The sequence below is a fragment of the Manis javanica genome, chromosome 10, assembly GCF_040802235.1.
Source record: "Manis javanica isolate MJ-LG chromosome 10, MJ_LKY, whole genome shotgun sequence".
In the NCBI taxonomy this organism is placed as follows: domain Eukaryota; kingdom Metazoa; phylum Chordata; class Mammalia; order Pholidota; family Manidae; genus Manis; species Manis javanica.
Window position 1 is genome coordinate 322993 of NC_133165.1, and position 27134 is coordinate 350126.

General features: G+C 60.9%; 3 protein-coding genes and 1 long non-coding RNA gene across 11 annotated transcripts; 3 read left to right on the plus strand and 1 right to left on the minus strand.

Annotated features, from left to right (window-relative positions):
• Positions 1-12350, plus strand: RPL3L (ribosomal protein L3 like). Of its 3 annotated transcripts, none has more exons than XM_073214354.1 (12): positions 1-559; positions 1933-2125; positions 3242-3410; positions 4513-4648; positions 5891-6077; positions 6171-6331; positions 6520-6621; positions 7096-7191; positions 7422-7541; positions 7789-8321; positions 10416-10530; positions 11546-12350. In XM_073214354.1, exons 1-10 carry the CDS (start codon positions 449-451, stop codon positions 7867-7869), a joined length of 1356 nt encoding a protein of 451 aa, XP_073070455.1. In that variant the 5' UTR covers positions 1-448; the 3' UTR covers positions 7870-8321; positions 10416-10530; positions 11546-12350. The 3 variants fall into 3 exon arrangements, with proteins under 3 accessions (XP_073070455.1, XP_073070456.1, XP_073070457.1); XM_073214355.1 differs by lacking the exon at positions 1-559 and adding an exon at positions 1301-1440; XM_073214356.1 differs by lacking the exon at positions 1-559 and adding an exon at positions 1371-1496.
• MSRB1 (methionine sulfoxide reductase B1) lies at positions 8188-12350 on the plus strand. Its single transcript, XM_073214361.1, has 4 exons — positions 8188-8321; positions 9955-10103; positions 10416-10530; positions 11546-12350. Exons 1-4 carry the CDS (start codon positions 8267-8269, stop codon positions 11575-11577), a joined length of 351 nt encoding a protein of 116 aa, XP_073070462.1. The 5' UTR covers positions 8188-8266; the 3' UTR covers positions 11578-12350.
• LOC140843912 (uncharacterized) lies at positions 12347-26187 on the minus strand. Its single transcript, XR_012121813.1, has 4 exons — positions 26050-26187; positions 25131-25171; positions 13174-13401; positions 12347-12754 (listed from the first exon to the last, which is right to left on the minus strand). It is a non-coding gene; the product is annotated as an uncharacterized lncRNA (long non-coding RNA).
• Positions 15552-25568, plus strand: HS3ST6 (heparan sulfate-glucosamine 3-sulfotransferase 6). Of its 6 annotated transcripts, none has more exons than XM_073214358.1 (5): positions 15555-15740; positions 17136-17280; positions 20170-20346; positions 22283-23300; positions 25069-25568. In XM_073214358.1, the coding sequence occupies exons 4-5, from the start codon at positions 22712-22714 to the stop codon at positions 25167-25169; spliced, it is 690 nt and encodes a 229-aa protein (XP_073070459.1). In that variant the 5' UTR covers positions 15555-15740; positions 17136-17280; positions 20170-20346; positions 22283-22711; the 3' UTR covers positions 25170-25568. The 6 variants fall into 6 exon arrangements, 4 of the variants coding, with proteins under 4 accessions (XP_073070459.1, XP_073070458.1, XP_036859876.2 ...); XM_073214357.1 differs by having other exon boundaries at positions 15558-15740; positions 22283-23340; positions 25149-25568; XM_037003981.2 differs by having other exon boundaries at positions 15575-15740; positions 18617-20346; positions 25149-25568.
• Positions 26188-27134: the final 947 nt, after the last annotated feature.

Genomic DNA, 27134 nt, shown 5'->3' on the forward strand with positions numbered 1-27134 from the left:
GTGATCTGCATACCTGGCATTGCCCTTGTCTAATACCAGAGATGATGCTGGTCACCTCCTGCCCAGAGGCTGGGGCCGGGGACACAGAGCCATCCACTCAGTAGACGCACGGCCTCTGGAATCACAGAGGGGTCAAAGCTTCGCATCATGAACTCTTAGAAACACACCCTGTCAGACCCAAAGAATTGTGCTGTTGGCCTGCAACAATGGCCTGAACAAGGGGACCCAACAGAGGCAGACCCGATGGAGCTGCTGCAGTCGTCATGAACTGAACTAACAAGTGTGAGCTTGCCCACCAGAAGAATACGAGAGAGCACGGTACGCGGTTAAGGGAAAGTGACCAGGTGATGGCTTTCTGCAGGGCACCATAGCAGAGGGGCTTGGAGCTCAGGCAGTGGAGCCGAGAAAGACAAACGAGAAGGAAGGACCAAAGCAGCTTTGTGGCTCCATGTCCCTCTGGCCATTGGCTGGTGTGCCTGGAGCCAGTCCCGCCACACGGAGCATCTTGGGCCGCTCATGGGTCCCAGCTCTGATGGACTCCTTGGGCCTTGAATCTGAGGTGGGTCTCTTCTGTGCTGTCTTCCTTCAGGTAGCCTCTCTCCCACTGGACCCTTCCTGGGGGTGAGGGGGTTACCCCTTTCCAGTGACTTTATTCGTATGGGGCTCAGCCCAAAGCATATAAGTACCTTTAATTCAAAAACAACATCAAAAATAAATTATTGTAGAATTTTAGTAGCATCAAGCAGTGCAAAATCCACACACCCTCAAAAGACATCTGACATCTTAGGCCTATAGAATGGGTTCTGCAACTACAGAATTTTAAAATCATAGACTCTTTGAATCAAAAAAGAAGAGTTTTAATCTCTTTTTTATTCAAAACTGAAGTTCATAAAAGTATCTGAGTGTTTTTGGATCATACCTATTAGAGTCAAGGGCTCTTCATGGTGAATCACGACCCAGGCAGTGTCATCCCTCCCCGCCCCCACATCTGTCCAGTTCAGGCTCACAGCCTTCAGACAGGACAGGAGGTCCCTCCGCCTCAGTGCCGGCCGCCTAGACTGAGGCCCTCCTCTCAGCAGCCGCCTGGGTTCCTTGACCCCCTACCAGGCAGGCCAAGCTGTCCACTTCCTGGAAGGGTCATGTGAGGCAGAAAACAAAGTGGGTGTGACCCAGTCCCCCAGTCCCAGAGCCCTTGAAAGGAGTGCCAGCCTTATCTCAATGTCCCTGCTCCAGGCTGCCCATCTGATGCCCCACTTCATCCTGCCCTGGGCCAAGCCTGTTTCTGGCACCAGAGACGGTGCCTACCACAGATGACCTAGCTCTCCTGCCAGGGGCTAAATCTGGGATCTGGCTTCTGTATGTCCTGGCCCTGCCACTCGACCTCCGGAGCCTGGTGGGGAGGCCCCTTCCCTTCCTGACCTGCAGGGACCCGCCACCATGGTCAGTGGGCTGGGGGTGCTGGAGCCGGAGCAAGCCGGCCTCCTGGGGAAGGGCAGGTGGGCCTCTGGAGTCTCTACCAGCAGGGATGGTCCTTGGTCCTTGGTCCTGTGAGGCAGTAGGTGATTGGAGAAGACAGCAGGGGCCGGAGCTCTGGCTGACAGGCCTAGAAGGGGCAACAAGGTGGACAGATGGCAGCGGACCCACCATAGTCCTTAGCCCCAGTGAGGGCCTGCCCTTTCTGAGCCCAGCCAGGCCAAGCCCGCTGAGGCAGGAAGTCTGTGGGTGAGGAAAGCCTGGTGCTGCCTCTGTCCCTGTGACACTGCCCCTGGGCAAACCTTCCCCTCCTCTCCTGTAAGCAGATGGAGGCCCTGCAGACCACAGGGCTTCAGTCTGGTGTCTCTAGCCCGCTCCTCCAGCTCTGGGAGCTGAGGCCATGCAGATGACCCCACCAGGGAGACACCAGGTCTGACCTCCTTCCCCTCTGGCACCCAGTCCCACAGGAAGTTCTCTGCCCCTCGGCATGGACACCTGGGCTTCCTGCCCCACAAGAGGAGCCGCCGGCACCGGGGCAAGGTGAAGACGTGGCCTCGGGATGACCCCAGCCAGCCTGTGCATCTCACAGCTTTCCTGGGCTACAAGGCTGGCATGACACATACTCTGAGAGAGGTGCACCGGCCGGGTCTCAGTGAGTGGGCGCAGGGGACCTCAGGGGTGGGCGGAGCGTCCCTGAGCACCTCCAGCTGCGCCTGGGCTCCAGGAGGGGACACAGCCGCAGAGGGCGAGGTCCTGCCAGTGAGGATCAGTCAGCATGGCCCACCATCAAGCGCTGACCCCTGGCCAACCCTCGAGGTGGGTTCTGCCATTGCCCCCAGTTTACAGGTGAGGAAACTGAGCAGTTATGAGACTTGGCAGCGGCCCGGTTAGTGAGTGTTGGAGCTGGGATTCAAGGCAGTGCCCAGGATACTTTTTGTTTTGAACTTACTGCAGATTGGCATGCGGTTGGGAGCAATAGACCCTTCACCCAGTTCCGGTTCCCCAGTGGGAATGTCTTATAAAACAATGGTGCTATGTTGGCAGGATGTTGACATAGATACAACTACCCATCCTGTTTAGGTTTCCCCAGTGGCATGTGTGCATTTCATTCTGTGCGGTTCTGTCATGTGTAAATGTGGGGACCCAACACCTCAGAAAACCATCCCCACAGGGGCCCTCCTGGTGCCCCTCTGGAGCCAAAGCCACCTCAGCCTTCTGGCAGCCCCTTGGCTGCCTTTCTTCTCTCCTAAAACATTGTTTAAACACATACCTCTTTCCCATTGTATCAGTCTTAGTGGTGACAGCTGTCAAATCATGGGTTTTGGACAAGTTACAGGCTTTTTGGCTTTTTTCTAGAACTCTCCAACATACATTCATCATTGTTAAAATAGAATGCTTGTCCACGCTCCACTACAGGAGGCCCAGCTCTACCCCTTGGGAGGTGCTGCCTGGCTGCTGCTCTCCTAGTCCATTCCTGGAGGGCCTGGAGGGGGAAACTGAGGCAGGGAGCGGTGAGGCCTGGCCTGAGGTCTTAGAGTCAGCACGGGCCACCTGTCGGGGCCTGACCAGCAGCTACTCCATGCCCAGGGCAGAGTGGGGAGATGAGGGGCAGGGAGTGAGCAGGCTGAGGGGCATGAGGCTCTGTCCCCAGCAGCCCTGGGCATGGCCATCTGTCCCCCCTCAGGCAGAAGGGCTGCAGCTGGCCCCTCCCCTCTGTCCCCTTCCCCAGGGGCCCACCTCTATGCCTCTGTCTCTGGGTCTCTTCCAGAGATTTCCAAGAGGGAGGAGGTAGAGGCGGTGACGATCGTGGAGACACCGCCTCTGGTGGTGGTGGGCGTCGTGGGCTACGTGGCCACCCCTCGAGGCTTGCGGAGCTTCAAGACCATCTTTGCAGAACATCTCAGTGACGAATGCCGCCGCCGCTTCTACAAGGACTGGTGAGGCTGCCCTTGGCAGGACCATGGGGCCGAGCAGGCCCTGAGCTGCAACGATGCGTGTGGGCAGGCAGGAGAAGGGTCAGCTGTGCAGAGCTCCGGGGCTGATTGTTTGTCACTGAGAGATGAGTCCTAGAGCGCTGGAGAGGAAATGGGGAGAGAGGAAAAAGAAGCAAGTATTCTAATTCTCAGAGTCATTTAAGGGACTAATTTGATGGAATGTCAGAGTTGGCTCCAAGCTTCCCAGCACCCAGGGTGAAAAGGGAAAACAGCCAGCTGACAAGCTCTTCTCATCAGAAGGAAAAGCATTCTTGGGCCTCAACTCTTCCCGGGCAGTAAGTCCTGAAAGGGGAGGCCCTCCCTCCTGAGGAACCTCACTGACACCCCCTCTTGTGGAGGCAGAGACACAGCCCAACCCTGTGGGAGGTGACAAGCTTGGGCACCAGAGCCGTAGAGGGCTGTGAGACCACAGGCCAGCTGGCTCACCTCTCAGAGCCATGTGTCTCCTCCCACACACATCCCAGACACCATCAGGTGGAGATGGAGGGGTCCCTGTGGCATGGGGCTGCTCTGGGGCTGGGGAAACGGTGGTGTGCAGACCTTAGCACAGAGAAAGTGCTCAGCAAACACTAGCTGGCCTTGTTCTCATTGTTTCCATTGTTATCAGTTTACCCCGTGTCCAGGGACTTTGACCTTTGTGAACATTGTTTCATCATCTGTAGAATGGGGGTAATAATGTCTGCCTTCCAGAGGGCTGGTGAGGTGAGTCAGGAACAACGTGGCTGGGTGTCTGGCCGGTGCCAGCTGTTTGCTGCAGAAGTGGGGTCAGTAGCTGTAGCAGTGTGGGCAGGTGCCTCTGGGGGGCGAGCGATGCCGTTTCCCAGCGCTCCTGAACATCTGCCACTCACTCTCAGGCCCTGGGAGGCAGGGGTGCCCACTTTAGAGGAGGAAACTGAGGCCTAGAGGAGGAGCAGTCTGTGCGTAAAGGGAGAGACTGGACCCAGCCCAGAGGAGGGTCCAGCAGGGGCCTCCGCTAGGAGGCTCGGAGGAAGGAGGGGACATTTACTGTTTGAAGGCCCTTCTGAGCATCCCCTGCGTGGCTCAGGCACAGGAGCAAAAAGAAGGCCTTCACCAAGGCCTGCAAGAGGTGGCGTGACGCTGACGGCAAACAGCAGCTCCAGAAAGACTTTGCCGCCATGAAGAAATACTGCAAGGTCATCCGGGTCATCGTCCACACCCAGGTCAGGCCCCCACCCCTTGTCCATACTGGTGAGCCAGTCCACCCCTGGTCCCCTCCCCATCCTTCTTCCCTTCCTCCTCTGCCCCAGCTTCCGGGAGCCCCAGCAAATGTCAGCCTAAAAATACCACAAGCTCCGGGCACAGGCCCAAAGGGCTGGCTGACCAGCTGTGCGGGCCATCTGGCCACAATCCCAGGGACGGGATGCTGGGCGTCAGTGTGCTCTGAGGGCTGTGGGGCATCGGCCGTGCCCAGTGGTCAACCTGAAATGGCCTGAAGAGCCTGGATCTCCTGCCCAATGTCTGGTGTAGAGGGCCAGCTGCGTCCCTTTGGGTTCTGGCCTAAGTGTGTGTGAATCAGCGTTCACTGATGGGGTCTGGCCTGATGTGGGCTGGCAGGTTACCAACTGCTTATTCTGGGACAGTCCTTGGCGTCCTGTCATCAGGGCCCCTTCCCTAGGCTTGGAGAGCAGCACCTCGGCCCCAGGTACTCTCATGGAGGCCATTGGTTCCTGGTTACGTGCGTCACTGTCAGAGGCCCAAGTCCCTCAGCAGACAAGCAGAGCAGTCTACGTGCCCAGTACCCAGCAAGAGCCTTGCGCGTAGTAGGCGCCCCATAGTCACCTGCTGTGCACTGTGCTGTCCCTGACGCGTCCCACAGCCTGAGCCTCACACAGTGGCCAGAGAGCTTCAAAGACCAGAATCAGATCGCATCCCCCTGACACTTGGAACAAAGTCCAGGCGCCCCCCTACCAGACCAGCCTGGGCTGGCGCTGCTCACCTCCAACTCCATCCTGCGCCGCTCTCCTCCCTGCTCACCTTTCTGTCCCAACTCTCCAGGATCTTCCCTGACACAGGGCCTTTGCACCCTCTGGCAGGGTCCCCTCTGCCCAAAAGCTCTCAGGTCTTCACCTGGTGGCTCCTGCTTGTTATTGGTGGCACCTCCTCACAGAGGCCCTCCCTTGATCAGTCTATGGGAAACAACTGTCCCCCGCCCCCCACAAGCATTCCTTCAGAACACCTGGCCCTCTTCAGGAATTTTTCTCAGCTTCTGTCCCCCAGCTAGATGGTAGCTCCGTGAGGACTGGGACCCTATCTGCCTCATCCCGGGCTGCAGCCCCGGGGCCTAGCATAAAACACAGCCCATAAAGCAGACCAGAGCATGGAATGTCTGCTGGCGTCCCCAGCTGGCCACGCTGTAGCAGCAAGTGGGGCCCGGAACCAGCTGGCTGTGCCACGTCCTGCAGATGAAGCTGCTGCCCTTCCGGCAGAAGAAGGCGCACATCATGGAGATCCAGTTGAACGGTGGCACAGTGGCTGAGAAGGTGGCCTGGGCCCAGGCCCGGCTGGAGAAGCAGGTGCCGGTGTACAGTGTGTTCAGCCAGAGTGAGGTCATTGATGTCATTGCTGTCACCAAGGGCCGGGGAGTCAAAGGTAGGGTTGGGTGGGGATGGTGGCTTTGGAAGGCTACCTGGAGGGGGTGAAGGCCAGACTGGCCTCTCAACCACCAGCCTCTGCCACGTGCAGGGGTCACAAGCCGCTGGCATACCAAGAAGCTGCCTAGGAAGACCCACAAGGGGCTGCGCAAGGTGGCCTGCATCGGGGCCTGGCACCCTGCCCGTGTGGGCTGCTCCATCGCTCGGGCTGGGCAGAAGGGTTATCACCACCGCACAGAGCTCAACAAGAAGGTACATCTGTAGTCCCAGTGGTGGGGGGTCCTGTGACCAGGTCCCACCGGGTGGGGTGCATGACCCGGATACCACCTCACCACCCAAAGGCTCTGAGATGCCCCTGCCCCCCGGCACCTGGGTCTGCGCACATACCGCTGGCCCCAGAGGCCACCTGCTGCTCCCAATGTGCCCTGCTCTCCTGGCAGATCTACTGCATTGGCCGGGGGCTGCACATGAAGGATGGGAAGGTGGTCAAGAGCAATGCGTCCACCAGCTACGATGTGACCGAGAAGTCCATCACGCCGCTGGTGAGGGCAGGCAGCGATTTGGCAGAGGGGCCTGGTGAGCATGTGTGTGGGGTGGTGCCCTGTACCAAGAGCTCAGGCACCAGTGAGCAGCTGCCTGGGCGGAACAAACCACTGTCGTCCCTGCATCTTCCAAGCCTCCTCTGCAGATGGCTTCTGCTCCAGCTGTCACAGGCGCGGAAGGCAGCAGCTCAGACGTGGCCTCGGAGTCACGTCGCCTGGGTTCACACCCCAGCTGTGGAATGTAATAGCTGTGGCTGGAGCAAGTGACTCCTCTGAGCCTCGTTTTCCCCCTGTACAATGAAGATTGTTAAATGAGATAATACTTGTAAAGGACTTAGGGTGTGGCTCAGTTGCCCCCTCATTAGTGATGAGGGTGTCGCCTCAGTTGCAGGCATGGGGTGGGAGTCCACCTAGGGCCCCCAGCTGCCCTGACTTGGCAGCCCCTGTTCTGGACCCTGACCCACTTCCCCACAGGGCGGCTTCCCCCACTATGGGGAAGTCAACAACGACTTCGTTATGCTGAAGGGGTGCATCGCCGGCACCAAGAAGCGGGTCATCACGTTGAGGAAGGTCAGCTCCCACCGGTGGGCTGGGGAGCTCGAACCCCATGGGCTGTGGGGCTTTGGGAGCTGGCCTGCTCTGTCCCTCCAGCCTGCTGTGAGGAGGGTGGGCAACGGGGAGGGCGAAAGGGAGGGGCTGTGGCAGGAACTGGGTGGGTGAACCTTCCTGGTGGACTGGAAGTGAAGGGAGGGGATGGTGGGGACCTCCACCTTGAGGCTGTCTTCTCCCACCACCCGCAGTCCCTCCTGGTGCACCACAGCCGCCGGGCTCTGGAGAATATTGAACTCAAGTTCATTGACACCACCTCCAAGTTCGGCCATGGCCGTTTCCAGACAGCCCAAGAGAAGAGGGTCTTCATGGTGAGCCCCCAGCCTCAGTCTCTGGGGCTCAGGCCCCACATCCCACCGGCCCGGGGTGGGGAAGCTGGGGCAGACGGGCATGGCGGGCACGCCTCCTGCACTGCTGCCCAGAAAGGGGCTTCGGGGAGCCCGGCCCTGGGAGCTGGGCCTGCTGGAAAAGAGGACGGGGGAGGGAGCCCGGCTCGGCGTGACCCGCGTGGCCGGCAGACCCCTGTGACCATCGCTGCTCCCGTCCCCCCTCCCCCAGGGTCCCCAGAAGAAGCATCTCGAGCAGGACAAACCGGCGACCTCGGGAGACTCGTCGGCTCCACGGGACGGGGGAGCCTGACGGGGGGCGGCGCGATCCCCGCCCACAGCCCCTAATAAAGGCCGCGGCCGCTCTGCCCGCCCCGTGTCGGAGTTGGGGGCACGGCCGGACGGCCCACCGCCGGAGGCCGGGGCTCAGCACGCGGGGCCGGGCGGGCGCAGGGCCTCGGGTCGCGGCCCGGGGGCAGCCCCGCCCGAGCGGCCGGGAGGCAGGAGAGGCGGGGCCTGTGGGGGCCGAAGCCGGAACCCCGCTTCCGGGGCGCGATTGGTCCGCGGCAGCGGCGGGTCCGCGGGAGGAGGGCCGTGCGCGGGGGACGTGATTGGCCCCCGGGGCGGGGAGGCTGGCGCAGGCCCGGGGGTGGGCGCCGGCGGCCGCGGGGCTGTCCCGGCGGAGGGCGCGCAGCGGCCCCCGCGGCGCCATGTCCTTCTGCAGCTTCTTCGGGGGCGAGGTCTTCCAGAACCACTTCGAGCCGGGTACGCCTCGTGAGCTCCTGGGACGGCAGCGAGGCGGGGGCGCGCGTAGGGGGAGCGCGCTGCCCTCGAGTGTGAATGCGGGCGAGCGTGGCGGCTCGGGGAGGGGCGCACCTGGGTAGAGGGGAGCGCGCAGGAGGGAGAGTCCGGGGTGCCTGGGGAGGGGAGAGGGGACCTGGAGAGAGGGGTCGCTGCCCTCGGGGAGGACGCGCACCGGGTGCGAGCTTGGCTGCTTCCAGGAGGAATCTGTGCGGCCAGGTCTTGGGGGCGCAGACGTCGCCGGGCGCGATCTGGGTCAGGATCTGGACTTAAGAGGGACGCGGTGGAAAGTCTTGTTCAGGGGCAGCTCCTGTGGCTGGGCTGGCCCTCCTTGGGGCATCCCCCTGATGTTACCCCTGCCCTGTCCCCTCCCGGGTTGCAGGGACCACGTCCCGTTCCTGTATAAATGTACCCACCTGGGTGCCTCACCCACCTGCCCGCGATTCCTGGTTTCGGTAACCAGGAGTGCTACAGGGCTACGAACCGCCAGTGGAGTTTGGCCAGTGGAGTTTGACCAGACAGCCTGGGCAGGGTGGGGTGGTTGGGGCATGGCCAGCCCTCAGCCCTGGCTCTCGGCTTTGAGAGGCCCTGGAAAGGACTAATTTGGTAAAAACATGCCCACAGGCAAGACTAGAGCAGTGACCCTCGGGCAGATCTGTTGGGTGTGAGTGCCCTAGGGGGCTGGGCTGTGACCCCAGGCATCTGTGAGGGCCAGCTGTGACGTAGGTCCCTCTGGGCAAAGCTTCTCCTGAGACCCTGTGGCCCTGGGACCCTGGGCTGTCCTCAGGCTGCTCTGCGAAGCCGGAGCTGTCCTCCTGCTGCTGGCCCTGGTCCCCCTTACTGGTAGAGGCTGAGTTGTTCACAGACTGCGGGGCAGGTGTTCACAGACCCAGGCCAGGTGGTAAGTGACGGGTATTCCTGGAGGGGCTCCCACGCAGTTACCTGTTCTGCAAGTCAGTTTTGCAACTTTTTTCTTTTCTCCCACTGGAGTGATCTTTTGGGGATGGGTACAAGCCTATCCTTCCTGGTCCTGTCTTTCTAGGCCCCCTGGCTGGCCCCAGAGGCCTTTTTGCCATTTTCGTCTCACATGGAGGGCAAGCTGGTGTCTGGGTGTCCAGCTCAAGGCTTTGCCGGGCAGCAGGGCTGGCCACTTAGAGGGGCGGGGGTAGGTGGCTCTGCTGGCCACATCAGAGCCCCTCCCGAGTGGGGCCTGCGGTGAGGAGTGCTGTGTCATCACCGGGCTGCCTGGGCTCCTTCCTGGTGCACACCCCCTAGCTGAGACTTTGGCATCACTAAGCCTCAGCTTCCTCATCTGTGAAATGGAAAGGTCTGCACTGCAGGGCTGTTGAGAAGAGCCCATGTGAAATGTGGCTGTCCTGGTCTCTGGCACATGCTAAGAACCATGGGATGTGAGCTCAGTGGCGTGCCTTCCCCACAGAGCCAGGGTGCAGGCCTGAGGGTGGTGCGCTGGGTGTGGGAGGGCACACAGCCACTGCTGACAGTGAGGACCACGCTGCCCTCGGGGCCGAGGATGTGGGAGCTCGCTCCGCACAGGCCGAGCTGATGTGCCCGCTTTCCCTCTCCTCACGCCTCCCAGGCATCTACGCTTGTGCTAAGTGTGGCTATGAGCTCTTCTCCAGCCGCTCCAAGTATGCCCATTCGTCCCCATGGCCGGCCTTCACTGAGACCATCCACACTGACAGTGTGGCCAAGCGTCCGGAGCACAATCGGCCTGAAGCCTTAAAGGTGGGGGCAGCAGCAGAGTCAGCGAGGGGTGTTGGCCAGGGAAGGCCCAAGGCTGACCACCCCCTTCTTCCCCCCAACAGCTCTGGGGGCTTAGAGTCCATCCTCAGCCTCAGCCAGGGAAGCTGCCCCCACAGACTATCAGGAGAGCCTGGGTCCTGGTGGGAGCAGGAGAAAAGGACGGCCTCTGTGTGCAGGCTGTAGGGTGGAGGCCCACCCCTCTGGCTGGCGGTCACCTCGGGAAGGGGTGTGTGGGGTCACCATCTGCTGGTGGCAGGAGGGGCCGCAGCTGCTGCTCTTCCATGGTCTTCCCAGGTGTCCTGTGGCAGGTGTGGCAACGGGCTGGGCCATGAGTTCCTGAACGACGGCCCCAAGCGGGGGCAGTCCCGCTTCTGAATATTCAGCAGCTCTCTGAAGTTCATCCCTAAAGGTGAGATTGCCTTCTGGCAGCTGGCACAGGCCTGCTGTGCATTTTAGGTGCCCAGGGTGGGGGGCACACTGTTTCTGTCCACAGTGACAAAGCACGAGGGCACCAAAGCACACCACCCAGGACCTGCCCAGGGCCACCCCACGATGTGGCCGGAGGACAGGGCTGAGGGCTCAGATATCCTGCATCCCGCTCCTGTTGGCAGTGTGCTTGTTACTGGTGTCCCCGCCCTCCGTAAGTAGAGCGGTCCAGTGAAGCCTTTCATAAGCCGAATGGCATAAAGCCAAGACTATCCCCTGCTTACTGGAAGTTCCCCTTACAACGCTTCGCTTTTAGGGAAGACCTACCTTAATATCTGCTTTTGCGAGCTGAGAGAATTCTGAAGAGGATTTTGCTTCTGTGAAAAAAGCTATTGGCATACTAATGTAGGTCCTCCACAAAAGTGAGGTGTGGAAAGGGGACTTCAGGAAAGCAGGGGTTTCCTGTGCTGGCGGTGTGTCTTAGGGAGCTATTTGTCATTTCCGTGCGTTCTCACCTGAGCTCAGCCTTCTCTCTGGCCCTTTGCTCTCCTGCTCACACACAAATGCTCACCAATCACCACCTGTCTACCTGCACACCCAGCCGCCCTCTGAACTCAAATCCACGCTTTGTAACTCGAATCCCAGCTCATCGCTTGCTGCCACAGGCCTGGCTGGCCTCTGACCTCAGATGTGTCCCCTGTGAGGGGGGGCTGCTAACAGCACTTCGCTGTCCTCTGCAGGGTTGGGAGAGTGCCCGCGTGTGGTCAAGCTGTGATAATGCTTTCACCCTTTTGTACAGTCATCTGTTCTCCTGGTGTGGGTTCTCCTGCAGATCTCGAGGAACACAATGGAGCACACGGACCCCCCACAAGCTGAGCATCTGGGTCCTCTGGCCCGCCTGCCTGCTGGCTGGAATAGGAGCAGGGTAGCTCAGGGAATGGTGTCTGAGGCTTAAATTAGTGGTGACTTGTTTATCTCTCCACTCCCTTTTATTTCAGGCAAAGACACTTCTGCCTCCCAGGCGCAGTAGGCAGGCAGCCCACACCTTGGAACGAACCGGAACCCCAGACATTCAGGTCGGCGGGTAGCTGAGACATCAGGAAGGCTCCCAGGGCCTTGGCTCTGTGCTGGTTCTCCTTGAGAAAAGCCCTGGTCTGCCATCAACAGCCTGTACCCTGCTGCCAGAATGGGCCTGGAGGACCCAGCTGTCGGCTCATCTTAGCCTCCTGCTCACATGGGTCTCCAGGGGGTGGGCTCTAGGCCCAGCCATCTTAAGTCCACTGCCCCCTCCCTGCTTGTCTGGATTCACCCCTGTGGGGCGCAGTACTAAGGTGGGCCCCAGCCCTTGCCAAAGCTCATGTCCATCTTCTCCAGGCTGCACTAGAAGGCAGAATAATACAAGGGGGCCCAGCCAGCCACTCCAGCCCCGGTCACTATATGATTCACTCTGGTTAAACCCTTCTAGGCAACCAGAGTGGTGAAAACCTGTGACCCACTTGGAGGGCAGGCCAGGGTCACACAGCCCTGGTTTCTCAGTTACGTGACATCCTGAGCCTGTTTCACAACCTATGCGGGTGCAGCTTGCCTCACTTGGGCTTAAGAAAGCAGCTCTTACTCCATTACCTTGACTGCACCAGGCTGGGGAGCTCAGAGCCCCCAGCCTACAGGGCACACCATCCCGGAACTCGGAGACATGCCTTACTGCATATGCTCGGAAGCTCTTCCAGAAGGGCGGTTGATGCTGAAGCCCTCCCATCTTGAGCCCTCTCTGGAGCAATCAGATCAATAAATGGATGAAACCCAGGCCTGCCATCTTTATTAACACCATAAGGGATGCCAGGGCCTGGGGGCCCGGCTTTGCACAGTTTTGTTTGCTGCACAAACATTTAGTGAGCATCTGCTCCGTGCCAGGTTCCCACCTCATGCTGGGGGTGCGGCCATGAGGAAGACAGACGAGGTTGCCAGCAGGTCTGACGGTGCAGGTGGGGAGGCAGTAGGTTCGCGTGGGGTGATGGTTCTGGCCGTGAATAACTTTGGCAGAGTAATGATGCTAGAACGTACTTGGGCCCCAGTGGTCAGGGAGGACATCAAGGAGGGGTCACCCCAGCTCCACAGTGACGGGAGAGGAGCCAGCAGAAGAGCTTCCTGGGCAGGGGTCCAGCTTGTGCAAAGGCCCTGTGATGGCAGCAGGTCAGTGTGCCCAGGCCCTGCAGGGGGAAGTGCAAAGTCAGCCCCTGAGGACTCACACTGTTCTCTGAAAGACCTAATGATTCTGTCAGTTTATATTGATGGAAATCCAGGGAATGTGGGTGGGAATGGGCATTAAGGGATGGGATGATGGTGGAAGGAATATAAATTTGTATTAGGCTGAATTTATCGATAGGGGCTCACTAAGAGATCCTGAACTTAATGTTGGTGCTCATGGGATGAGAAAGGGCCTGACAGTTTGATCGGTCAGTCAGCGGAAGCATGAACCAGGAAAGGTGGCCCAAGGGACACGAGCCAAAATTCCAGACCTGCCTGTGTAATACAGGATGGGATCAAAGGCTTAGGGAGGCTGAAATGCTGGGAGGATCTCATTTCAGGCCGGCTCACCCACCAGGGAGGGTCCAGGGGTCACACTCACCGGGATGATGCGGAGTTAATGTGTGGGGGGGCGGAGCCCAGCATCCTGTAAGAGCTCTGTGGGCGGGGAACCTACACGCAGTGGGAGTCGCTGGGTCCGGAGGCAGGGGCGGTGTGGCTGCGCTTGGCCGCCCCAGACCAGGAGGGTGTGGTTACCGACAGAGGAGTAGGGTAGCGGTCCGAACATCCGCATGCAGCCTGTGGTGGTGGCGAGTTGATTGCGGTGTTCCTAGAAGTGAAAAAGATGGGAAGCCTACTGAATTCTTACTTAGTATGTATAAGCAGAAGGGTTCTAGGTCAGGGAGCCGAAGTGTATCTTGAATCATAAAAACGCAGTCATAGCCCCTCACTCACTCATTCCCAGACTCGAGGAGGTTACAGACCCCAAACTCCTTGGATAAACTAGAGGCGGCGACCTCCTGAGCTAGGACCCTGGTCTACTGCCAGAAGTTCATACCCTCCGTCCGTCTCCCGACCTTCCCCAGGGGGATCTATGCCACGGTGACTGTGCTGGGGAAGGAAAAATCAGGCACTCTGGGGGCTCCTGGACTCCGACTCGACTGATGCCAACCCCAGGAGATGACATGTGTCACTGTCAGTATGGTTAGCTGTCAGGTGGTCGGTGGAGTCTTAGCTCAGGTCTGTCTTACAGTGGGCCCAGTGGGCCCCCAAACCCACCCTGTGATCATTTCGCCAGTTCTGAGTGTGTAAGTGAACAGACATAGTTGGCATCGGAGCGTCCCCACACTGGGGGAAGCAGAGCCCACAGGTGTGAGGGCGAAGGCGAAGCAAGCAGCTGAGGAGGGGGCAGGGAGAGGCTGGCCAGTGCCCACGGCTCAGCTTGGGACTGTGCCCTCCCCAGACTCCAGCCCCAGGCCTGGGCTCCCTGTGCTGGGGTGGTGTCGCCAGCCTGCACAGGGGCTGCTGGCTCACCTGCTGGGCTTTGGTGGACTGCAAGCTCACTGTGCGGCATGGGCCCTGTGTCCTGTTGGGTGAGGGCACAGGTTCTAAGCACATGTTACTCTGTGGGTTAGATCCCAACGCCAAGCTGTATGGTCAGTGGGTCCTTTGCGCAGAGGAAGGTGTGCGACGGGTGAGTGGGGCCAGCATGGACAGAAAGCACAAAGGAACCCCATTCAGGAGGGCTCCGGCTGCTTGCCTCTTCCTCACAGTGTGGCAGCCGCTTTGTCTAGAGAACATCTCCATCCTGCCCTGCTGGGGGCTGGTACCACTGAAGCTGCCAGCGAATTGCCCTGGGGCTGCAGAGGGTGGCCCTCCACCGCATGATTCCAGCTCCTCCCTCTGCCTGACTTGCTTTTATGTGGACCCCTGTGTGTCCCAAGCTGGTCACTGGCTAAAGTGGAGCCTGTCTTTGGGCTGTCCTGGTCACCTGGGGTCCTGGCTGGCCCTGGGGCTGCTCGTGCTGAGTCTAGTAGCTGGCCTTGGCCAAGCGCAAGCCCACTGTAGGTGAGAAGGGATTGAGCACACAGTGTGTCTTCATGGACATCATCACCCTGAATCTCTACCCTAACCCTAGTGGGGCAGGTTCTCATTCTGCAGGGGAGAAAGGAGGGCTCAGAGAGGGGGAGTGAGTTGCCTGAGGCCACACAGCATGGAAGAACCTCAGGATCTCTCTGCGCACATTTAACCCTTTTCTTTCTCTTCACCCCAAATGAGAAACAGTGACTCTGAGAAGGCTGCAACCACCTACTGAGCACAGCCAGCATGTTGAAGGTGGCCAGGGATGAGGAGGTAGCCAGCTGAGTGGTCAGCAGGAATTTCTGGACCCCAGGGCCGGGATGGACCTTGGACTTTACTCACCCTTCCCAGCACATTCTGGCCCACCATGTCCCAGACAGTGAACTTGGCCCAAGAGCAGGCTGGCGTCTTCCTGAAATCTGGGCCCGTGCATCTAGGCCATGCCCCTGGGGCTGCCTCTCTGGGCTCAGACCTTTAGCAGGGTGGGCTAAAGAACCTGCTGGTGCCTAGGGGGCTGGTGAGGGGGATGCTGAGGCTGGTATGGATGCTGTGAGGAGCAGTGCCTGGCTGCCTGCACCCCAGGGGCCCCACAACATTTGCACATCCAGGTTCACACCGGGTGGGGTTGGGCTGGACAGTGGGCAGGGGGAGGGCTGCAAGCAGTGTGCTTGGAGAAGTAAGCAGGGAAGGGTGAGGCCCCCTCACATCAGGAGCCCAAGCCCCAGGCCGCGGGAAGGGTCTGTCTGTCGGCCAGAGGCCTGCTAGGGAATGGGTGTACCCCGTGGGATCAGAAATCCCCGCCCCCCCCCGCCCCCTCCTCCTGCTGGGTTGCACCATAACTTCCCCTGGCAGTCCCAGTTCCTGCTTGAGAAACAAAATTTTGCGTAGAGCCTCCAGGGCACAGCCTTGCAAGCCCAGGGTTGCATTCTCGGCAGCTGTCTTCTGGTGCTCTGTTAACACCAGCCAAAAGCAGCTGCCAGGCCTGGGCAGGGCAGGGCAGGACACCCCAGGCAAGGTGGGAGAAAGAAGTCTGTCTGGGCCTGCTTGCTCCCCAGCAGGGCCAGCGCTCCATAAGCGCTTGCAGAATGGGTGAGCGAACTGACAATGCTCGGGACTTGGGTGCATGCATGGCTTTCCTCTTTATCCTGAGTGACAAGTGCCAGGGAGGACCGTGGCCGTGATGGGGTGCGGCCTGTGGCAGGTCCTGAGGGTAGATCCCAGGAACCCCCTGACCCATTAATGCTGTCGGCAAGGCCAGCACGTGGGAGGGGCGCCCAGAGACGTGGGCCAGTCACCAAGCGAGCCGCTGTGAGGCCTTAGTAGGGGGCCCAGCGCGATGACCCCCACTTCTGAGTCTACCAGTCGTGAGCCCGCCCCCCGGGCAGTGGGCGCAGGGACCGTGCGCAGCACCGACTGACAGAGGGGTACGCTCGCTCCGCGCTGTGCCTGCTCCCCGGAGGGTCGAGAGGCGCTGCAGTTCCCTGGGGGCGCCGCTAGGGGCGCAGCGACGGCAGCTTCGAGAACCTGGACGCCCCGGGGCCGAGTCCGGCCCGGCCCGCGTAACCCCCGCGCCCGCAGAGCCCCGGTCGGGCCCGTCGTAGCCCCACGCGGAGCTCCGTCCTGAGCCCCAACGCCGGCTCCGCCCGGCGCCCCCGGCCGGCCCACAGCCCCTGCAGCCAGCGGTCAGCGCCAGCGTTCCCTGGCCTCCTCGGCCACGCCTGCGCAACACAGTGCCCAGGACACAGGCGGAGGCCCCCTGGTGTCAGAGCGTGCAGGACCGGTGGGGCGAGGGGCCTGTTTGGTGGGCTTCACGAAAGTAACCGGTGCAGGGAGAGCAGCGGAGGGCCACGTTGCCTCCTCTCCCCCTGGCATGAGCAGGGCAGGGCTGGGGCTGGGGGAAGGAAGCTGTGGGAATGGTGGGGGGGGCATGGGTGGAGGCAGGACGCGCCAACCCCTTCTCAGGGCAGCTTGGAGGGACCCACCTGCCCCGTGCCTCCAGCCTCCTCGCCCTGCTCGCGTCCATGCCCTCAGCTTGCACCTGCTGCCACTCCCGCCCCCTTGGGGACACCAGTCTGGGAGCCTGCCTCCACGCATCTTCACCCACTCTCTCCCCCACAGTAGTGATAGCTCCTAGCTAGCCTCCCAACCAGACTACGTATCTTTGCTCAGTGCCTCTGGCAGGCTCCATTTCCCCGGCTTGGTTTCCCACTCCAGAAGTGACTGTTTTTATTATCCACACCCCCAGCATCCAGACCCCTGTGCCTGTGCCTCTAGGCCATCCAGACTCCATTCTAGAAGCATACCCCTGTGTTCCTGCCTCCTAGCCTTTGCTGTTCCTTCTTCATCTGCTCCCCACTTGCTAGGATCCTTCTAGAAGGCTTTCCTGGGGCTCTGCCCTAGAGGCTCTCCCTGCCCTCACACTGCAGGGCCCCTGGGTGGGTCTGTGTGTGCCAGCGCAGACTGGGTCCCTCTTCCCCCTTGCAGGTCTCACCCCATCCCAGGTCAAAGAGCTCCTCAAAGTCGGTGGCAACAGCACACCCATCTTGTTGCCTTTCCCGAATGCTGAACTGAGCTGGATGGGATGAATGGATGTCCAATTGCACTGCCTCTGCGAGCTGCACAGCCTCAGGTGGGCGAGCCACAAGGCTGCGTGAGGGTGTCCATAGTCTGGGGTGCAGCGATGCCAGGTCAGCTACCACCCTACCCTTGCCCTGGGTGCTAAGGCTCTGCTTAATGGAGCTTAGGGGCAAGAAGAACAGGGAAGATAGTTGGACAGGAGGGGGGTTGCTGGGGAGGCGGCTGAGGGCTACTTGCAGGTAGGCTCCCTCCACCCCGTACCCTCATGGCCAGCCAGCTCCTGTCTCCAAGCGTGATTTGTTCCGGGTAAAGCTACGGGGACTATCCATGGTTCAGCCCCTGGCATCATGTCTTGGCACGTTTCCCCTCCATCCAGGACATTTACAAGCTACTCTCGGCTTCAAAGGGCTTTGCAGGTGAACTGCTGGAGCAGGAGCAGAGAGGAGATAGGGCACTATGGGGTCTGCCCCCTCTCAGTGCAGCCTTCCTGTGGCCCTGGGCCCCCCCTTTGCCCTCTGACTCCAGTGGCTTTGGGGCGCTTAGTCTCAGGAGTGTGGCTTTTTGCTGAGCCCTCATCCCTTAGCCCAGGAGCTCCTGGTGTGTGTCTGGAGGTAGAGGGAGGGCATGGAAGCCAGAGTTAGGGGATAAGCAATGCCAGAATAGGAGACGAAGATGAAGTCAGTCATTGTTCTTTGAGGAGGGGTGGGAGTCAATTTTGAAGGTCCCGTAGTCAGAGCAGCAAGACAGCACCTTAGGGAGGAGTGTGGTGGGGAGCAGGAGCTGGAGACAGCTTCCCCAGGATGTTTGGCTCAGGCTCTGGGTTCTGGGTCTTCCTAAGGACCAAGCCAAACAAGACTGGCCACATGTCTGTCTGGCCAACTGTGGAGGTGGGGTGCTTCCCCTGGTAATGAGCTGGGGACAGAGTGTAGCCCTCCCGGGGGGTCCTGTCCACTGGCTAGACTGGAATTGCTCCTGGGAGTAGGTCACTGGTATGTGGGGAGATTCAAATTTGGGTCTTAGCATACGCATGCACGCACGCGCACACACACACACACACACACACACACACACACACACACACACACACCATGTGCACACAGTCCTGCATGCTCTAAAGAGCTTAGGGTTCCTGAGCTCCTGAAGGAACATCCTTACAATCACCTTTCAGTCTCTGGGACCCTTGCCAGCCATAGATGGGCAGGCCTGGCCACAGAGCCCTTGCATGGGGCCTGAGGTGGGGGCCCTTGGATGGCACCCAGCCTTCCCTATGACGCTGAGGGGCCTCCATACCCAGAGGCCTGGCTTGGAGCTGTGAAGGTGGAGGAAGTGGGGAGGGTGGGACAGAGAGAGGCCTGTCTCTGTGGGACCCTCCTCTCTTTCCCCTTTAGGGGATGAGGGCTGTTCGCCTCCTGCAGAGCTGGGACTGCCAGTCTTAGAAGAATCACTATATCGGCATAAACTGTGGGGCCAGGCTGGCAGGTGAAACACTGCAGGCGCAGTTATACATCTGGGGACCCGGACCCCTGCCCTCTCCTGGAGAAGTAGGGGCCCGTAGCAAAGGCTCCTCTGCCCAAGGGAAAGCAGTGAGGTGGCTTGAAAGCAAGGCAGCAGGGGGCTGTCCCTTCAGGAGAGGAGCCCCAGGCAGGCTGCCTGTAGGCGGGTGACTGCTTGAGGAGGCCCTCACTCCTTCCCACTCCTGGCCACCGGCACCTTTTCATGCATTCCTCCTGACTGGGAATCTGGCTTGCCCTGGCACACCCTTCTGTGCCACAGTGTCCCAGGTCTAGCTGGTCACATCCAGAAAAGCCTGTTCCCAAGGAGGAAAAACTCCCATGTACTCAGGTCTCTACTGTGGGAGCAGCTTCAGGGCACCCCTGCTTGTGCCAGGGTCTCCGTCACATGTCCATTGCCTCGTTTTCATAGAGGGCTGGGCACCCAGGGGGTGGGGGCTAGTATCGCCTGTGTTTTATAAAGTAGGAAGGTGAGGTTCAGAGAGACTGGATACCTGCCGCAGTTGCGGGCTAGGAGGGGGTAGAGCTGGGCTTGAATCAGCCTCTGAGCTGAAAGGCCCTTCCTCTCAGCTTTGCCCACACCAGCCATGGGCTCCTCCCTTCACATTCCCTTCAGGGTGAGCTGGGAACAGCAGGCTCTGGGTGTGGGTGGGGTGGGTGGCTGGACTGTCTCAGGGGCCCCTCCTCAGGAGGAAACCACATTCTCTCTGTGCTCCAGCAAATCCAGCATCGAAGTGGGAAAACCCCACCCAAATCAGGGACAGCTGGGCCTGCCTTCAGCTGGAGCTGCCCCCCTGCCTAGCAACGCTTGCAGGCTCCGAATCCCGGCAGGCTGCAGGAGTGGGTCTGGGGGGCTAGGGTGAGGCTGGAGGGGAGGGAGTTCCTGGAAGCCCACATGTGTGAACTCTCTCCCCGTTGTCCCCCATGGAGGGAGGGACTGCACAGTGTTATTAATCATTTTCCAGAGTTGGGCACTGCTTGCACATCCCACCCTGCTGCCTGTGGGGGCCCCGGCTGGGCATGCCCACCCTGGGGAGGGGACAGGCTGGAAAAGAGGTGGATGGGGGCATGGGGAGGGCCCCCCGGCACTCCCCCACCAGAGTTGGTCAGTCACTCAGCAAGCATTCATGAGTACTCAGCATGTTAGGTATGCAGCTGTAGAGGGGATTAATACTGTCCTGTCCTCTGCCCTTGCAGAGATCATGGGTAGGTTCATTGGAGGGGGCAGATGAGGATCAAAATCATCCACAAAGAAATAATCAGTCTGTGAAGGGGACAGGGACATAGCTGGGCAGCTGGGTCACGGATTTGTGAGGTCAGGGGTGTGAGAAGGCTGAGTCTTCCTTCTACCATGAACTTGCTCCCCAGGCCTCCTTCCCTAGACTTGCCCTCTCTGCCCCCTGTTCTTCCATCCTTGTCATCTCCCCCAGGGACAGTGCTTACTTGGTCTAGCCGCCTGAGCAATGCAGCCCACCTCCTCTCCCAAATTCTCCTCCTGGCCAGCTGCCACAAGGAACGTGACTACCCACACATCTGATGGCTGGCCTAGGGGGGATGGAAGAGAGACCGACCTCTGCCTGGCCATCCTGCCCAGGCAGGAGCTCTGGGTAAGCCGGGTGAGAAGTGAGCCATGCTGGGCCTTCAGAGCTGAGGCCCCCGGGGACGCTGGCTGGGCAGAGGGACTCGATGGCATTGGTTTTCTATTACAGAGCAGGCTTGACCTCTCAGGGCACAGGGACAGCCACTCACCCCATGCCCCCATGACCTGGTCTCTTTTGGGGCCCCAAAGGCATCTTATGAACCATATGTTCCCATAAGAACTTGTACATGAACGTTCACAAAAGCACGATGCACAAGAGTCAAAAAGTGGAAACAGCCCAAGTGTCCCTCAGTGGATGAAAGGTAAACAGAATGTGGCCCATCCTCACAGTGGGCTATTACTCAGCCATAAAATGGAACGAAGCCCTGACACACACGCACATATGGTCCTTGAGCACATGCGGAGTGAAAGACGCCAGTGATAAAGGTCACTTATGTGAAACGTGGAGGACAGACACATGCAGAGATAGAGTGTAGGTTGGTGGGTGTCAGGGGCTTGGGGAGGAGATGGGGCTGGGCTGGGAGAGTGGAAGGGGCTGGGGGTCTGGGGAGGGCTGGGGGAGGGGATCAGGGCGGGGCTGATGGGGTGGTGACTGTGTTCTCAGTACAGCTGGTCATACAGCGCTGGGACTATACTGAAACCCACTGAATTCTACATTCTAACGGCTGAATTGCTTGGTATGGGTCTTACATCTCAATGAAGCTGTTACTTCAGAGACAGGACCACGGTCTCCCATCTTAACAAAGAAGGAACCGGAGCTCCTTGCCTGACCATCACCTCCTCCAGAGACCCTTCCTTGATCTCTCTCTCTTCACTCACAGACATTCACCAGCCAGCCTTTATTGAATGCCTACTGCATGCCAGGCTCCTAGGCTCCTAAACAAAACTCCAAACATCCTAGGAGTTCTCACCTGAGAGTCAAAGACAGTGGGTGAAGGCGGGGGACCAGCTGCCAAGCTCTCTGAGCCACTCTTGTCCTCACGACCTCTTGACCCCACTCCCCCATACTCAACGTGCTGTCCTGCTGCTCTTGGTAAATTGCTCCTGGAAAGTCATGCATTCCCAGCAGGAGCACAGCATGAGCAAAGGCAGGAGGTGGACACAACTATGCCTGGGCTGTGGCAGGAGATGGAAGGGCCACCAGCGTCCAAGTGCTGGAATTAGAGCCCTGAGTGGCAGCTGCTGAGACTGTGGGTGGGTGCAGTCTGGGACCCTACCCAGGATGGCTCTAAGGAACAAATCCCATTTTAAGCTAGACCAGAAGAAGAGCTGCCTGTGACCCTGCATGTGCCAGCATGTACCCCAGACACTGCCGGACCAACCGTCCACCCACAGGGCTCCTGGCTGGATTTTGCCTTGACAAGCAGGTGCAGGCCTGGCATCTGGGACCTGGGCTGGGGCCCTGGCCAGTGGTCTTCATCCCATTGGTTGTGCAAAGCCCCCTCCAGCCAGGGCTGCTTCTGGTTGCAAGCCTTGGAAATGTCTGGGGCTCATGGATGCCCCTGCCCCTTGAAGTCACACCAGGCTGCTGGCACTTGCCCAGATGCTATTAGGCCCAGGAACAGCTCATTAACCAGCAGAGCCCAGGGCCGTGTCCTCTAGGCATTGACTGCAGAGAGGCTGGCCTCTTCTGGGAGTTTGTGCCCACCTGGCTCCAACCTTGAGGCCAGGCAGGCTGGGGCAGAGGCGGAGAGAGGACGCAGGTCAGGTTTCACGTCTGCCTGGGGCCGTTGCTCACCCTCTCTGGGCCTACGCTCTTCTTCTCTGCCTTCCTTTGCCATGTTGGGGGTTCCGGGAACCACGGGGTGGATAGGGCTCCTGCAGAGTGTCCAGGGCCCAGCAGGTCCCATAATTGAGTGGCCCCTGGGTCTCACTGCCCCTGAGTGAGCTTCTAGGACAGGACCTGGGCTCCAACTCCTCCCCCTAACCCTTTGCTTCTCCAGGAGGAGCCACTTCATCAGTGTCGGAGTGGGTCACTGACATCCCAGGGCAGCACCAGGTGGACTAGCTGCACAGACTGACGGTGTGACACGGTAGAAGGGATCAGGGGACTGAGGTCTGAATGTCACTGGGCCCAGGGGAAAGAGGCCTGTCCCTTGGACTCTGAGTGGTGATCATACTTGGTCAGCCCTCTCCAGCCGCCTGGGCCGACCCCGGTCAACGACACGTAGACTGTCGGCAGGGCGCGCCCCATTGCCCCGGAGCCCCTTTGCGCACTAGGTTCGGGTCCACTAGCCTCCTTGGCCCACTTGCTTGGCCAGCGCACCCGCCGCGCCACCCTCGTCCGGGAACGGGGGGATCCGCTGTCACTGGCTCGGGAACCGACCCTGCCAAAGCAGCGCGTAAGGGTGAAGACGCTGGAGCCCAGCGGGATGCATCCCGGGCTCCGAGGCAGTAGGGCTCGTGGGAGCCCGCGTGTTCCAGGCGCGGCAGGGGGCGGGGCGTCTAGCCCGGCCCCCGCCTCGCGCCCGCTCCCGCTCCCGGGCGGCCCGGAGGTGGCGCGCAGAGAAGCCCGGCGCCCGCGGGCTGAACGAGGAGCGGGCCGGGATGCACGCCCTCCTGCAGCCCCCGTTCCCGAGCCTGGGCGCGGTGAGGCCCCACGGCAGGTAGCGGAGGCCTGGGCTGGGGTTCGCGCTGCGGTCGCCGCGTGCGCCGCGGCTGCTCGCCGCGCTGGTGCTTGGTGCCTACTGCCTCTGCGCCCTCCCGGGCCGTTGCCCGCCGGTCGCCCGCGTCCCCGTGGCGGCCCCCGCGCCCGCCAAGCTGGCCCGAGCCGCCCGCAGCCCAGGGGCGCCCGTGCTGCCGGTGGCCAGCAGCCCCGGCCGCCGGCGCTTATCGTGGGCGTGAAGAAGGGCGGCACGCGCGCTCTGCTGCTGTTCCTGCGGCTGCACCCCGATGTCGCGCGCTCGGTTCCGAGCCCCACTTCTTCGACAGGTGCTACGAGCGCGGCCTCGCCTGGTACCGGTGAGTGCCTTGGCTGGTCGGTCCCTGGGCTTCGGTTCGGGTGAGCGCCCTGGGCGGATGCCTTCCACAGAACAGCGAGGTGCGCCCCTGGGGTCTCGTTGGAGGCGCGCGGAGCGAGGTCTCTGGGCATCGGAGCTGAGACCAGCCCTGTTTGGGGTCGAGGGTTGACCCTGAGGACGCAGCCGTCCTGCAGCAGGTGTTACCGAAAGGAGGGACTATCCCTGGTCGGGGGCTCCCAGAAACCGAAAACTCCAGGGGAAGCCCCGGTTCGAGGCTGCTGAGGCGTCCCCTCTGGCCTGGAGGGGCGGGTGCGATCCCGGCTGAGCAGACTCGAGCTGGTGGGGTTCGGGGAGTCTTAGAACTACTTGGTGCCCAGTCGCTTTTCTTACCCCCCAGGATCGCTCTGCATAGCGCGTCTGGCCTCTGATCAGTTGCCCTAGGAAGGGGCCCTGGGTTCCCCGCAGCTTCCTAGAAAGTGCCCACCCATGGCCCCAACACCCCCGTCCCTGGGAAGAGGACCCCTTCTCCAGAGCCCTGGGGTCTGGGGAAAGTGGATGTCAGGAAGGAGGAAGGTGCCTTGGAGTGAGTGCCCAGGAGTGGGAATGGGCCTCAGCCTTGCAGCGGGGCTCTGCAGCTACCCTGCCCGCACCAGGGACGTATGGAAATGCCGCAGGGAGCAATGTGGGGGAGCACGAAGGGCTGTAGGGAGCACACGGCCCAGCTGCAGCCATCTGTCCTGGTGACTGGTCGCACACCAGCCCCTCCATGCTGCGGTCAGCACGGGAGGCCCTTCCCAACGGCGCCCTGCCCCTTCCTGGGGGAATGAGGGCTTCCAGATGGGGAGCATCACTCTACCCCGGCAGCTAGTGCCTCCCCAAGCCTGGGGCAGAGAGAAACCAGCCCAGGGTCGCCTGCTGAATCAGTGGGGAGTGGAGGCTGGTGGGACCCTTCCTCCCTGCCCATTGGGATGGGCAGGTGCACCTGGGTGAGAACAGTGTTCTCTGCTCTGGGCCTTGCACACACAGGTACTGGAAGCCCTCAGCAGACCCCTGAGTGGCCTCTGACTCAGGCTGGAGAGTGGGAGGTGTCAGAACCTGGACCCACCCTCCCCACTGGCCCAAAAGTACTTTCCTACGTGAATCTTCATTTGAGAAGAGGAGAGGAGGCTATGCACATTGTTTGCGCACTCCCCACCTTCAAGGCCCTTGTCTGGCTCCCTCTCTCCCTGGTGCAGGCTCTGCCAGCCTGGGGGCCTGGGAGCACAGCTGTGTGATCACCTGCTGACTCCAAGGTGCCCTCTCCTCTCCGTCCAGTCTAGCCTTCCTGTGGTCAGAGTGGGCAAAGCTGGAGGGCCAGGTGGGCTGAACCTGCTCCTCACTAGGGTGGAGGAGGACCTGTGTTTTGGGTGGCAGACTGGTCCTAGGCAGATCCACAGGACCTGGGCATCTTGCTGGATGCGGGTGAAGCCAGGAGAGCCTTGATAGTGGGACAGCGAGATGTTTGCTCGTGCGGTTCAGTGCGCAGGAGATAGCAGAGCATTTCCCATGTGTTCCGAGTGCTCTGCCACCATTACCTGTTATCTGGCCCTATCTTGCCAGGTACCTTGAGGGGTTGGTGAAGAATGACTGGTGGGGAAATGAGGTTCCCAGAAACAGTCTGGCTGGTACATGTGTCTGTGAGAGAGCGGCTGAGGCCAGGCTGAAACTGGTTTCCAGCTCCCCTACTCCTCTTTCCCCTCTGCATGGTCCCTGGGCTCGTTCCCCTGCAGAGCAGGAGATCAGCAGACCATCCCCAGGACTCCCAAGGTGCACACTGAAGCCTGTGCCTTACCTCTGCCGCCTGTCACAGGAACGTCATCCATGCCAGTGACTCTGTGGAGGGGGCGAAGAGGGAGATCCTGCTGTGGTTCCAGAGCAATGAGCTGGTGGACTGGGCAGATGAAGGCCACCACGGCAGCATCTACCCAGCCTGAGCGCTCAGGTTGCCTCCGCCCCGCAAGCATCCACCCAGGACCAGCTACCTCTGTCGACACGCCCACACTCCGCCCACCTGTGCCAGACCACCTCCCAGTCCATCTTCTGCCCCACCCCAGCCCAGAGGGATTGAGCTCACAACTTTATGTGCCTTTCAGTATTGCAAACCAGCAAGAGATTGGAGGAAATTCTTTCTGTAGTGAAGTGCCAGGCAGCCTTTGGGGTGCCTCCAAAAGTGGGTAGTGTGATCTCTCCTCCAAAGGGAGAGTGCATTAAAACATTGCTGTGCATGGGAGTGGGGTGCTTATAATGGTTCCTGCATCTGGGAGGGAGGGAGGAGGCCTTTATGCAAAGTTTAAGCAGTTTGCGAATAGAAATGGAGCTTACCCTCCCACACACCAGTCGGGGATCGAGAACTGGTGAATGTGTGAGACGGGCGTGGGCCAGAGACCTACAGCCTGGAGTCTGGGGGAAGTCAAGCTGAGACCCAGAACCGGAGATGTCCTGCCCTTCTCCTCGGACCTGCTGAAGGAGCTGCATTTCTTGGGCTGGACTGGAGGTTGGCAGGAATGGGTGGGGCTGAGACCACCCCCAGGGGCACATAGCCTGGTGACCAGGCACCGTCCCATCTTCGTGGTCTCATGGCTGAGGCTGACCAGAGCTGCCTGTCCACCTGTTTTCACGTTGACACTACACCCATCACACCTCCCCCCGGGGCCCCAGGTGTGTTCGTTGTCACTGGTCATGCACTGGACACTGCACGTCATCACACCTACCGAGGCCAACTTGGTCCTCACTCTGCTTTTCGACATCCTGGGGCCGGATGCCCTGGTGCTGGGTTCACGGCCTCGGTTGCTACCTGTGTCTCCAGGGAATGGCACGGATAAGGTGCCCTGATTTTTCTTCATCTGCCACGAGGCGGGCAATTCTGGGAACTGGCCCTGGGGCCGGCCAGGCGGGAGAAAGCCTTCGTTTCTCGTGCCTTCCCCCGCTCTAGTCTCCCCTCTAAGGAGCAGGGAAGGCCGGTGTCAGAGAGCAAGGCCGCTTAAATGCTGCGCGCCCCGTTCCAGGCGTTTTCAGTGAACATCGGGGCCCGAGCGCCCGCCGCGTACTGCGGGTTCCGACCGAGGCGGCGGCTCCCCGTCCTGTCGGAAGCACTCGGGAACGCGGACAGCTCGGCGCCCTCTCACCGGCGTCCGCAGCGGGGACAGGCCCACGGCACTGCGCTTGCGCCCGCCGCGCGGAACGGGGCCCTAAGTCCCAGCAGGCCGCGCGGCCGCGGTGGGCGGGGCGACCGGAGGAGGGGTCGGGCTCGAGAGAATGGGCGGGGCGGGAGGAGGCCGCGAGGGGCGGGGCGGGGCGGGGCGGGGCGGGGCGGGGCGACCGGGGGAGGGGAGGGGAGGGGCGCGAGAGGATGGGCGGGGAGGGGCGGGGCGGGGCGGGGCTGCCGGGGTTCGGCGCTGTCCCCACGGCGGCTGAGACCCAACCGTCGCCCCCCACGCGCCGTCCGCGCTTGCCGAGCGCCATGGCCCAGCCGCCGCCCGGCGTGGAGGAGGACGACTGCCTCCTCGAGTGCCGCCACCTCTTCTGCCCCCACCTGCCCCGGTGAGGCGGCAGGCGCCCGGGGCCACCGCACCGCCGCTCCGGGCCGGGGCGGGAGCGCGCGTGCGGGGCGCCTGTAGGGCGGGCGTCGCCCGCAGCTCGTTGTAAGGCCCCGAATAGAGGCTCTGGGGCTGGAGCAGAACCTGGGAATCGCCGCAGCGCGCAGGCTCTGCCAGGCGGCGTTTCAGCTTCTCTTCACCGAAAGTCCTGCGACGTCCTCGTCGACCAGCGCCGGGGCCAGAGGCCAGAGCCTCGCGTC